Here is a 13845-nt window from a genome sequence, read left to right as displayed (position 1 = left end):
TCTTTCATTTCACATTTCATAGTGTTGCCATTGGTCTTAAGATCACTCTGCATTTCTAATTTAACCAACCTGACCCTCTGTGTAAATTTCAGGAGGCTGCTTGCAGTGGTGGAAAGGACATCGACTTTGATGCCAAAGAGACCTTGATAAAAATCTTGGCTTCTTAAAATATCAATATTTGCCATTACTATTGGAAAAATAATCTCTTAGATGTGTAGTTTCTTCATCTGTCAAATGGGACAATCATATCTCCTTTCAGGGTAGTATCTCGAAGATTGAATAAAATATGCTATGTACATTTGGTACATAATAGGTATTAAATGAACAAAAGAACTCCTTATATTCCTACATGTTTAGAAAAATCAGAAGAAAAAGGGATTTTCTCTCTTTACTATTAATGAATTGCCTCACATAAAATTATTTTAAAGTTTTATTTGATAAAAAATATCAGTACACTATATGTTAAATATATCTTGCTGGTTCAACCAATGACTTGACATTAAAGAGTCTTTTCCACTAAATAAGTCATATGCTGGGAAATATCCTTTTTCTTGTTCAGAAAGAGAATGAAACTTAGTCAAACCATATAAAAATACACTTAGTGAAGTTATTCAAGTCATAAAACTTGTTGGCCATAAATCAACTTGTATTTTTTAAATATTTTATAGAAATATGCTGTAATCTTGCAAAAAGTGTTACCTAGAATCTATTCTAAATCACTGTTTTAGAGTGTTAAAATTACTTAAACTTGAAATCTACAGCTTTTGCCCTTTTTATCTTATTCATTCATTTAACAAATATATATTAAGTGACTATTATGTCAGGCACTGTTCTAGGTTCTTGGCATATGTCAGTGAACCAAAGAGACCAAGATTCCTCCTCTTGAGCACTTCATATTTCATCAGTGGGAGGCAGTAAACTTTAGTAAGTAGTAGAGCAAGGTAGAGTGCACTGGACATATAGAAGTATGGTGGCTATGGGAAAGCAGTTTATAGTGGTAAGTAAAATAATCAGAATGGGAACCTTCAAGAACTGATATTTGAGCAAAGTCTTGAAAGAGGTAAGGGAGTTAGTCATACCAATATCAGAAAAGAACATTCCGGACAGAGGGAAAAGTTGGTTGGTGAAAGGGATCCAAAGTAAGATCATGCCTGGTGTATTTGAGGAAAGCCAGCAAGGAAGCCAGTGTGGCTGGAGCAGAATGAGCAAGAAGGGAGGGAGAGAGTAGGGAGCAAGGAGTAGTAAGCAATGAACTCTAGAGTTACGGGAGGCTAGATTATATTCTGAGGACTCTGGCAATTTATTTGTGAGTAAACCTGGGAACCATTGCAGAATTTTGAGCACAGGAGTCACGATCTGATTTATCTTTCAGAAGAGTCACTCTGGCTATTGAGTTGAGAATAGACTAGAGAAGGAGGGCAAGGGTAAATGCTGGGCAACCAAAGGTCTTGTGTGAATTCAAGTAAATGGTGATAATGTCTCAAGACAGGATGGCAATAATTGAGGAGGTAAAAAATGGTCAGACCCTGAACATATTTTTGAAAGCAGAACCAATTTTATGAATTGGATGCAAGGTGTAAGAAAAGAAAAGTAAAGTCTAAAGTTATTGGCCTGAACAGCTAGAGAAATGTATTTGCAATCAGCCAAGATGGAGATGGCTGCTGGAAAATCCTTGTTTCTTTCTCTCTCTCTCTCTCTCTATTTATTTTTTTGAGGGAGAGAGAGAGCGTGTGAGGGGGGGCACAGAGGGACATGGAGAGATTTCTAAGCAGACTCCAGCTGAGTAAGGAGCCCGATGTGGGGCTTGATCTCACCACCATGAGATCATGACCCAAGCCAAAAATCAAGCGTCGGATTCTCAACCAACTGAGCCACCCAGGCACCCCTCTATATATTGTTAATTAGTGACCTGCAAATCAGAAGATTGTGTATTTTTAAAATTTTTCATTTTCTCAATCTTATGTTATTTTAACTGTCTCTAAGCTTTTTTAGGACAAATGCAGACTAGTACAATAACACTTGGGGAGTAAATACAAATACACTTTTTTCCCAGACATTGTTTGAATGTACTTATCTCCAGTGATGATAGGAGAAATCTCAGTAAAATTCAAAAACCAAGAAATTGAGAACAGAAATGTAAACATGTCATATCTGTTTGACAGCTGAATGCACAGTAACTAGTTTCCTGACATTAGTCATGAAAGATAAAACAATTTAGGTAAAGTTCAAATTGAGATATAAAGTTTCATAAAATAGTGTTTTGTTTTGTTTTTTTGCAAGTGGGTCAAGAGGGGTGGGTAGTGATTACAGGAACCAAAATGGAAGCTCAAAAGAGAGAAAGTAATTATGTACATTGTGTTTTTTTTAAGGCATTTAGGATTTTAAACTCACATACTCTGAGTATCTGGAAGCACATTTAGTTCCTGTTCAGAGAGATGAAAAGTCTAACCATAACCTCATTGACAGGCTTGTGGCAGTTCGAGTTTCTCCAGTGTGTATGTGCAGGGAAGAGTAGAAGTGGTTGAGTGGGCAGTTGGCAGCCATTCATCGCATTGATTGCAGTCATTCATAAAATCCAGCAGTGCTGAGGGCGGAGTCAGGAGGAGCATTCCCCTGAGGTGGTTGCAGAATGTCTCATTTGCATAAATCTGCCGTGATGCTTGAGTGATGAGGGAATGCTCCCTTGCAGTTTGAAGACTGTTAAAAGTTCACGTAAATCCCTGAGGAATTAAAGATGTTGCAGAGAATAAGAGGTCAGACCCCTTGAACTCCTAGTCTCTTGATCCATAGTAATTCTGGGAAGTCAGCACTTTGGCAGGGTTTGTGGCCTCTTATGTCTGGCTGAAGGAATAAATCATATGTAGAGGAAGACACTTAAGAGCTACAACATACTGAAATATTGTTGTGTTTCTTAAAGTATGAGGGGTTTATATGATACAAGTTTAATGCATGGGAGATAATAGAAGGAACTGGTGCTAAACAATTTCTGCATATTAGAACTGTAAAAACTATTACAGCTTACCCCTCCAAACTGATATGCCAGACACAACACAATTCAGTTATGATTTTAAAGAAATGTTAACAAGCTAACAAAAATCTCAAGTGTATTATGTATTTTTTATATATCTTGTATATCTATCTGAGCATAAGCGTTTTTAAAAAATCTTTTCTTTCTTATATCTGGGAGAAATTTCAGCTAAAAAGAAGTCAAATTAGAAAATGTAGGAATACATATTACCATACTTTAGAGCCCCATCAAATTGGTTGAATAACTAACAATCTGAAACAAATAGGTTTTCCCCCCAAAACACAGATTCAGTAGCCAGCTGTATCACTGTGGCCTTGTGGTCAGAATATATGTTAGTATGAAAAATATGTTGTTTACCTGCTTTTTAAGAATTAATTAAAGTATATTAAGTATATTTAAAATTATATTTATTTTTATTTTTTAAAATTTTTTATTTATTTATTTGAGAGAGAGCAAGCATGAGTGAGAGAGAGAGCAGAAGTGGAGAGGCAAAGGGACTGGGAGAAGCAGGATCCCTGCTGAGCAGGGAGCCTAATGTGGGGCTCAATCCCGGGACCCTGGGATCATGATCTGAGCTGAAGGCAGGCTTAACAGACTGAGCCACCCAGGCGCCTAAAATTGTATTTAAGTTAATTGTAAATACTAAATTTTTTGATTGTTGATGTATTTTTTTCATTATCCAATATATAAAGTTCAGGTATTCAAATAAAGTTTTTATTTGAAAGATTCTATAGTTGTGCAGACAGAAGCATTATGTCAGCTGTTGTGCTTTTACACCAAAACCACTGGGTACTTGAGATTAGATGAGAGTTTTCTTACATAGATATGGTCTTTCACTCAGGGGGAAAAAAAAGTTTTACTTAGGATCCTACCTTTAGTGCTGGCTGATAATCCACATTTATTAGAATAGAGTTACTTAAAAGCATATCTAAGGAAAACTGTAATTAAAGCGGCTGATTTATTTTATTTTAAAGCTTTTTATAACTTCCTGAAACTTTAGGGAAAAAAAGAAATGAACTAAGACAGAAGGTTGCATATGGTTTCTCATAGATATAATTCTTCAAAATGTTTTCCAAAGTTGGTGATATTTCCGATATTTTAACGAACCAGTGCATGTAGATTAAATATGCTAAATGTACTATTTTTAGTTGAGTGGGAATTGCTAAAGATTTTCCAGTGCTATGAAATGTAACTTCCTGAGCATTGTACTTTGTCTAAGTTAGACTAACATTTCAGAGCTCAGAAATCCCAGGACATTATTTCTTCCTAAACAAGTGCCTTCTTGGTAATTCCCTTAACCCTGATGCCTGAATGGCTTTCTCCCTCCATAAAACTAGAACAAGAACAGAGGCTTTGTGGTTCCTGTGGATGTCTTTGACTCCTATCTCTTGACCAGTCCATTAAGAGTTTAGCATTAGTTCTTGACAAATGCCACCTTTCTTTACTTTTATCCTAGGAGGGAAGTATATCGAGGCTTTAAAATGGTACCATTTTCTTTTCTCGTCACGTTACATATTGATTTCTAAGTCTTACTTGACCTTGTTTGGAATGAGCAGTATGTGTGTGTGCACGTTTCTGTGCGTTGTGTCCACGTTTCCCTGTATCATTTCTTTCAGAAGTGGAGAATTTTGCCATGCAGCTTTTAACTCTGGGAAAACATTTTATCTGCCACTGCCTCACCAGTGATCCACTTCTGGAATAATATGACTGGCTTTAAATATTAGTAGTATAGTCAAACCTCCCAGAAGCCTCCATGAGAGTTGTTAAGAACCAGATTCATGGTTGAGAATGCTGGGTCCTAAGGGGCTTTTCCATTTAACAAAGTCTAAGATGTGGGGTCTCAGCTTTGTAACCAAGGCTTCCCTATTCAAAGCAATATTTTTTAAAGCTTTTGAGGTGAAGGGATATCTGGCCATCCAAGTACAGCCTTAGGTGGGGGTGTTTTCAAATTTCTGCCAATGAATCTCTTCAATGCTTGTATGCCCCGTTGACACAACAAGGGTGAGAGTATATTCTGCTGCCCTTTGGAGCTCTGTTAAATTGTCTATCCTCTGCATTTATTTAACCTGTAATGGAGGACTTAAGACACAAAGACCTTTTACTATGTTTTTTCACATTGTGGAGGTATCTTCCCTATTTATTTTATACATACACACACAAAAATACTTTACATATGAACATTTCTTTTTAAGTCTTTCTCTTTTCTTAACTTGAAGGGGATTTTGAACATGGAGAATGTCTTAAGGCTTGTTAGATCTCTTTCTGCATAAAGAAAAAAACCTATGTGGTAATGAATGGCAGGAAACAAGAGTCTGTATCTTTTAGTAAAATAACCAAAGCCACAAGAAATCCTGCCCATCTTTTAACATATCAACGCAGCAGCTGTTCGTATTTTTAAGCTTTCAGATGTCATCACATGGCGAGGCCAAAGCTTTCAGTAGCATTTCTTCTATGGGGAAAACTGCTGACAATTATTTTATTGGTGCTTAAAGGAAAATCAAATAGAGAGGCTAGCACAGATTTTATTTGGGTATAATTGAGCTCTTGGAAGTCTAAGTCAAAATATCCAACTCTAAGGGCTTTTCCAGGGCCTCCAGGTTAAGATCAAAGGGGCTTACAAAGATTTTCCATTAGACTGTGTTTTCAGTACCGTGTTTAATTTCCAGATGTGTTCTACCCTTTTTATAATTAATAGTGCGTTGTGCTGTCTATCATGCGCCCCAGGTGTGTTGTCAGGGACATGGCGAAGCCTGCTGCCTGCAAAACACCAAGAAATGCTGAAAACCAGCCCCACCAACCTTCACCGTGAGTATGGCATTAGTTTTATTGACTGAAAATGTCGTCTCTTACACAGATCACTGGTTACAGATTTATTAATTCACATTGCATGTGGGCGTAGATACTCTGACTGCTCGTGTATGTGTAATAAAAAGGCTACTATTGAATCAGATAAAATGATCTGGAAACATGAGCTCTGTATTAAGTATCTTTGTTAAATGAAGTTTCTAATGCCATATTGGAAGCCTAAAACTAATTAGAGGAAAGGGACACATTTTTAGGGCTCTAGGGAGGCAGAAATTCTGTACCTTTTGGATTTGGAATGTATGTGGGCTGCAGCCCAAGACTTTAGGGAAGTAGGAAGGCAAGGTACAAAGAGGGGAGTGTGTAAGTAAGGGAAATGCAGAGGTAGTCCATTAAACACCCTCACCATATTACTTAAAGGTATGGGCAATCCAAAAGAGCCGATTGCCCATGTAGTTTCATTTTTATTATTGCTACCTCAAGTGTTGATACTAGTGAAGAGTTAAATGACCAACACAAAGGGAAGCAGGAAGCAGAAAAGAAACCAAATAAGTAAATTCTAAGTTGTGAATGTGGATTTTGATGAGATAAAATGTCAATAGCTTTAAAACTCTGCAGAGTAACAGAATATATTCAATCTTCTGACTAGAATTATGCTCTTAGTAAGAAAAATTAAACATTCCCTTAAAATGTCTCTGCAGCAGCAATACTCTGCATAACCATTACAGCCAAGTAGTTACTACTGGGAAATGTCTCCTTCCAAGGTTTTTATTAAACACCTTTGAAGAAATGTGTCCTAAGAGTGATTTTCTGTAGATTTCTTTAGCTGAGAATTCTTTGAAGCAAACCAAAGTAAAGTGATAAAATTGTAAAAAGTGAGAAGAAAAGTAAATTTTTGTAATTCTTCTGCTGTGACATTTTTTTATAGGTGTTGGCAAAGACCAAAATTAAATAAAACATTTAAATCCTTATATTTTGTATATGATAGTCACAAATCATTTAAAAAATTATGTTTTAGGAAACAAAATTTTGGTAAATAATTTCAAGAGGCTTAATAGATCAGTTATAGATTTTATCTCAATAAGTATACTTGACTATCATCTTCTACATTTAATCAGTACTTTTCAAGGAATAAAAATAATTTTGATTTAAATGTAGTAAAAAATGACTTATAATTACATTGAAAAAGGTACAGAGTTGGAAGAAGTACTCTTAATGATGTTGCCATATTTTTTTTTCTATAAATGTTCCTGCTCTAAAGCCATTTTCCTGATAATTGAACTTTCCTTCATAATTCATGGAAAACTTATGATCCCCACTTCCTATCTTATGTTCTAGGCATTCTAAAACGTTTTATTTTATATTAGGATTGTATTAGGATTCAAGCTGTTTCTGGGAAAGTTCTTTGGGGAATTAATATTGATTTTAAAATGTTATATTCCACATATTGAGGTTCCATTTTAATTGGTCCCACTCATTCTAATGTGCATTTTAAATTAGAATTATTAGATATGGAACAGCAGTTGTCATCCTTCCCAATAAGACTTTAGATCACTTTTTTCCCTTTATTTTGTTTTTACTTTCCATAGACTTAAGAGTTGTAGAAATATGTTGTAATTTATCTTGCACCTAGTAGAAATTTCCTGGTGGCCCCTCTGAGTATAATAGCCAAGAGGAAGCAACTGTAGTTCCTTTGGAGCCCCTATTCTGACCACCTCTTTCCTCACCCAAACTTTTTGAATTAAAATAGTAAACCTCTCTTTAGGTGAATTGAAGTATTTAAGGTTTACAATTCATTCCTTATCCTGCTGATTCTCTATAGTGTGTTTGTAATTTGAGCTCTCCTTATCCACATATGTGCCTCTCTAGATTGATAAGAAAAGGTCAATAATAAATTGTGGGCTGGGGACTAAGGGTGGGTTTTAGCCTGCAGGTCAGCATTTTTAAATTTGTGAGTCACAACCTTTCAGTGGGTCTGAAAATCAATAGAGCCTACTTTTTTGTTTTTTAATTTTGAATGGAATGGAAGAGATTAGAAAATCCAAGAATGTATCCCAGGTTAATATTGTGGGATGAATTTAGATTTCTGTGTATGGCAACTGGGTAAAAATATAAAATTTAATAAACACCATGTTTAGTTATAAGGATGCACTAATGGGTTTTAATTAGGAGAGTGGCTTAGTCAGATTTGCATTATATATATATGTGTGTGTAGGTATATAAAATATGTATTCCTTACTTTGACAGACGTGGGGAAAATGGAATAAGAATGTGATGTGGGCAAAACTAGGGACAAGAAAATCAATTAATAGACCATTGTAATAGTCCAAAGAAAGATGATAACGTCTTGACTTATAGGAGTAGCAGAGGGTGTGGGAAGGAAACATTTCAAAAGCTGAGTAAGGAGTCACGTTGGCAATGCTTGATTGTCAGTTGAATATGATTTGTAAGGAAAGAGTTTAGGGAGACTATCATATAATTATTTGACAATTAAGGACCACTGACTGAAAAGTAGAATTAAAGAAGCAAACTAGGTCTAGGTAGGTAAGCAGTGAGGAGTTTGGATTTTGATATAGTGATTTTGTAGTACCTGTGCATTATCCTAGGGTACAGGACCAGGAAATAGTATATGAACCTGAAACACTCAGTTAACTGGGAAAGTAGATGACATCACCAAAAGATACAGAGTTAGAAAAAGATAACAGAGAGAGTCCTAGGCAAAAATCAATGCATAATGAATGGGTTAAAGAAAAGGATCCCCTGACTCAGCTGAGAAATAAGAATTTAAAAAGTAGAAGAACCAGAAACCAAGGTACTAGAGGGGCTCAAGGGGAATCTCCAATCGTATCAAATGCAGCAGAAAATCAATAAATAACTTCAGAGATAAAAAATGTCCTTTGGATTTGGCCATATAGAAGTAATTGGTGGCATTTGTCCTAGCAGTTTTAATATATAAGTGGGTGGAAATACTCTATTTTGATAGGTGTGAGGAGGAATGAGTAGTCAGGAAAAGGAAATAGTGATTGTATATGACTTTTTAAAAATGTTTGACTATGTGGGTGTGGAAAAGAGAGAGAGAGAGGTAGGTATACAGGAAGTAGGGTGACTACACTTATGTTACTTTGTACATTTTATCTTGCAAGTCTAGATTGATGGATACACATGTCAATATACTTTATATTTTTGATAACTGTGTGTATAAACTATCCAAATATTCTTTTTCAGCTATTATTAAAATGTCACTTAGTCATATTTTAGACATGCTGCATAAGTTGTCATCACTTAATCAAAGTAATAAATATATCAACAATAATGGTGGCATTCAACAAATTGAGTCTTATGCCTGCTATTCCTCAGGTATAACATGCATAGATAAATGAGACAGAATTCCTGTCTTAAGAGTTCTCTCTCAAGTGGGAGCTGACAGTTACATAATCAAATCAATTATAATACTTCATGATAAGTGCAATGTGTTAAAAAATGATTTATTCTGTTTGGGGTTCATGTGGTCAAAAGAAAGATTTACAGAGCCTGCAATAGTTAATAAGAGTTTTGAAAGATGAATAGTTCAGTAGGTAGGCAGTTTTGGAGTACAGTCTTCCAGAAGAAGAGAACAGTTACCCTGAGGTCCAAAACATCAGGTTATGCTGGGGTAATTTAAAACATGTGCTCATTGCTGGAGCCTGAGAACGTGTGTGTATGTGTAGTGGTGTGTTGTGTGGCTGTGTGCATGGGTAGGAGTTCATGTGTGTGGAGGTGAGTGTGGGCGTTGTATGTGAAAGAGAAAGACAGGAGGTAGAAAGTGCTGCATCAGACTCTCTGAAGAACAGGGCATTTGTCTAATTTGGAAAAAGTAAATAATTAATTGTGCCTTCTCTTAGGTTTTATTTTTAATACTCTATTTTGAAATTTGACACATCATTATGGGTTTTTGAGTTTTTCAAAGTGAGTATGGATTTAAAAAGTCTGAGAAACTCTTGTATATTCATCAATATCAGTCTTAGATGTAGCAGGGATAAGTAGGAGAGGTAGGAAGTAGGGCAGATTTGAGAAAATTTCCCAGGTAGTATAATTAGAGTATAGTGATTCATTAGATATAGTAATAAAGTAAAGATGAGGGGAGATAACTCACTTCAGTTCAAGAGATTAAGTGAATGTGATAAAATCAAGAAGAGAGTTAATTTAGGCAGGAAAGCAAGTTTAGATTTAGCAGTAGGTTTATGTATTAATGGCCAATCTCCAATTGAAACATCCAGAAGGTATTTGGCTATTCATATCTCAAACTCAGTAGAGGGTTAGTGAGATATACTCATTTGTGAGCAATTACTTTATAATAAAACCATTAGGACAAATGAAATAGCATGGGGAGAAAGTATAGAGTTAGAAGGAAAAACTGGAAAAGGCAGTGTAGAGGGTATCATTTGTACTGCAACAAAGAGCAAAGGAATTAAGTAAATTATGCAAGATCATGCAAGAACAAACTTGTCCCAGTGTTCCTGGAACTATCCATGCTTTAGTACTGAAAGTTCCATGTCCTGGGAACCCAAAACCCCCCAGCCCAGTCCTGGAAAAATTGGGATGGATGATCACACTAGAACTGGTGAAGTTGGAATTTGAAAGTAAAAATCCAGAAAATGAATGTATAGCCAAAGAAAAAATATGCTTATACAATGTTTGTATTATTGTGGAAAGTGACATTATCAGGAATAAATTGAATCCATAGAGGTACATGTATCATTATTCAGTCTTTCTTGTTTTGCTTTGTTTTTGTTGGTGATTGCCTACTTTTTTAAATGAACATATAATTCATATGCCATATGTACAATTCACCTTCCAAAGAGTACAATTTGGTGTTTCTCACAAAATTGTGCAACTATCACTGCTATGTAATTTCAGAACATTTTGATTACCCCCAAAAGATACCTGCTATCCATTAGCAGTCATTCCCTTATTCTCCTCAAACCCAGTTCCTAGCAACCACTACTTTTTCTCTATGGATTTGCCTCTTCCAGACATTTCACATAAATGGAATCATCTGATATGTGGACCATTTATGTCTGGTTTTATCGTTTAGCATAATATTTCAAGATTTATCTGTGTTATACATCTATCAATACTTCATCACTTTTGTTGCCAAATAATACTCTTTTGTATGTATATACCACTTTTTTGTTTATCCATCTATCAGTTAAATGGACATTTGGATTGTTTCCAATATTTAAGCTATTGTGTAAAAAGCCATTTTTAACATTTATATACTTTTTTTGAGTGAACATATGTTTTCAGTTCTTTTGAGTATAAACGTATGAATGTAATTGCTGGGTCATTATAGTAACTGTATGTTTACATTTTTTAGGAACTGTCAAACTGTATTTCAAAGCAGCTGTACCATTTTATATTCCTACCATATGTAAAAGGATTCCAATTTCTCTACATCCTTGCCAACACTTGGGACTGTTAGTATTTTTTGCTATAGCCATTCTTGTGGGTTTGAAGTGTATGAATGGTTATTTTATTGTGGTTTTGATTTGATTTCTCTAATGAATAATGATGTTGAGCATCTTTTCATGTGCTCATTGGTTATTTATATTTGACCTCTTTGGAGAAATGTTGATCAAAATCTTTTGTCCATTTTTAATTAGGTTATTTGTCTTTATTGTTGAGTTGTAAGAGTTCTTTATACGTAATGGATACTATATCCTTGTCAGATAAATGATTTGCAAATATTTTCTCCTATATAGTGAGTTGTCTTTTCATTTTCTTGATAGTACCTTGAAGCACAAGTTTTTAGTTTTGATGAAGTCCAAGTGATCTGTTTTTCCTTTGGTTACTTGTGCTTTTGGTGTCATATCTAAGAAACTATGGTGAAATCCAAGGTCATAAAGATTTACCCCTAGATTTTCTTCCAAGAGTTTTATAGGATTAGCTCTTATGTTTAGGTCTTTAATACATTTTGAGTTACTATTTATATATGGTGTGAGGTAGGGGTCCAGTTTCATTTTTGCATGTTGGAATCTAGTTGTCAAAAAGTGGTAACAGCAGATGTCCTAGGAAGAAAGCCTTCAGTCTTTCCCCATTAAATATGATGTTAGTTGTGGGGTTCCAGTAGTTGTTTTCTTTTTTTATAAGGTTTAGGAAGTTTCTTCCCATTTCTAGCATGTTGAGTGTTCATATCATGGAAGTATGTTGGATTTTCTCAAATGCTTTTTCTGCATCTATTGAGATGGCAGTGCCCTTTTTGTCCTTTATTTTATTAACATGGTGTACTGCTTTTGTTGATTTTCATATGTTGACACAATCTCACATTCTTGGGATAAATCCCACTTGGTTATCCATTTAATATGTTTCTTTATTTACTATTATTTTTTGAGTATTTGTGTATATATATATTTATAAGTGGTATTGGTCTGTGGTTTTCCTGTGATTTCTTTGATTTTGGTATCAGGGTAATATTGGTCTCATAGAATGAATTTGAAAATATTCCCTACTATTCTATTTAGGAAGAGTTTGAAAAATTACTGTAAATTTTTTTTCAGATGTTTGGTAGAATTTACCAATGAAGCCATCAGCTTCTTTGTGGGAAGCTATTTGATTACTTAAATTCTGTTTTATTTGAACATTTATAATGGTTCTGTATAAATGTGTATGTTTATTTAGGTAAGTGTACTGCATATGAAATCCTCACATCTTTAGAAAAGCTTGTATACAAAAGTTAGTTCCATATAACTCTTGAACCCTTCATTATTTGGGATTATTGACACTTGTGATTTATAGTTCCTAGAAAATAAATTTAACTCTGTTGTGTATGTGCATATGTGTGTTCACATGTATGACCAATTTCAACATTTAAAAATTACCAGTGTAACCTCAGAGTCTGGGTTCAGTATAGTTAGAGCCAATCAAAAAGAAAAGACCTTGTAGATACAAATTCTTTAATAATCTTGAGATTCTTTGATTTGGGTTTCTCTGATTACCTTTGGAAAAAAAATGAGAAATTGGTTTTGATATACAGTGTTTATTTTTAGTTTTTAAAAATTTTGTTAGTTATATGTTTTTAAGTCCTGTAATTAATTATCAGTTTCATTTATTTAACAAAAAATGAATTTAGGTTCCAGGTAAAAATGCAAATTATTATTAGTCTCAGGATTTTACTTTGCCATTCTGTCTTTATCCTTTCTATTTCTTCTTTTCTAGAAATGATCTCTCTGTGCAGTGGTAATGCACATCCTGGACTGGATCATTAAGTACCATCTGCATTTGAAGCTTTTGACATGGGCATGTGTGTCACACATACTCTTCTTTTCCCCTTCACAGCTTCAGATGAGTCAGCCTTGAATTGACAGGGAGGCTATCTCCAAATTTTTCTTTGAATAGGCATACTTTTTCAGATCTCAAGGGCATGGCTTTTTTCAGCAACAACAGTCTTTGTTCAGATTAATTATAACACAGGGACTTCTGAGGACCAGCAGGTTTGGGATCAGAATCAATTTAATCATGTAAATGTGGTAGCTTATATTTAAGCTAATTTTAAAATAGGCAGCCTTGAGAATCAAAAATTTAACTGAGAAAAATATATATTAATATATATATACACTTTTCCCATAATGTGTGAGAAATATACATATATCTTTATACTTGATTGTATGGTTTCTCATTTGAAATCACATCTATCATCAACATTGTATCTTTTTTTTTAATTTTATTTATTTATTTGACAGAGAGAGAGAGAGATAGCGAGAGCAGGAACACAAGCAGGGGGAGTGGGAGAGGGAGAAGCAGGCTTCGTGCAGAGCAGAGAGCCCGATGCGGGGCTCGATCCCAGGACGCTGGGATCATGCCCTGAGCCGAAGGCAGACGCTTAACGACTGAGCCACCCAGGCGCCCCAACATTGTATCTTATACTAGATAACAGATTAAGCAAAAGTGTGTCTCTGAAATTCTAAACGGTTGGACAGAGCACTGGTCACTATGTCACTGTACCTTTAAGCTCTGCATACCAGACATCTTTTCAGGAT

The 13845-nt window shown here is 35.0% G+C and overlaps 1 protein-coding gene across 49 annotated transcripts in view; it reads left to right on the top strand.

Annotated features, from left to right (window-relative positions):
- RIMS1 (regulating synaptic membrane exocytosis 1) overlaps nt 1–13845 on the top strand; it is a 490044-nt gene that overhangs the window by 79290 nt on the left and 396909 nt on the right. For 45 of the 49 annotated variants that reach the window (XM_078055103.1, XM_078055104.1, XM_078055134.1 and 42 more), the window contains exon 2: nt 5753–5833. The exons of the other annotated variants lie outside the window; for them this stretch is intronic. In XM_078055103.1, coding sequence (XP_077911229.1) covers nt 5753–5833 — 81 coding nt within the window. The remainder of the gene's footprint in view (nt 1–5752; nt 5834–13845) is intronic. 49 annotated transcript variants of the gene reach the window in all.

Source organism: Halichoerus grypus, chromosome 9 (assembly GCF_964656455.1).
Source record: "Halichoerus grypus chromosome 9, mHalGry1.hap1.1, whole genome shotgun sequence".
Taxonomy (NCBI): domain Eukaryota; kingdom Metazoa; phylum Chordata; class Mammalia; order Carnivora; family Phocidae; genus Halichoerus; species Halichoerus grypus.
Note: the sequence above shows the minus strand (reverse complement) of the source record. Positions and strands in the feature narration are given on the sequence as shown.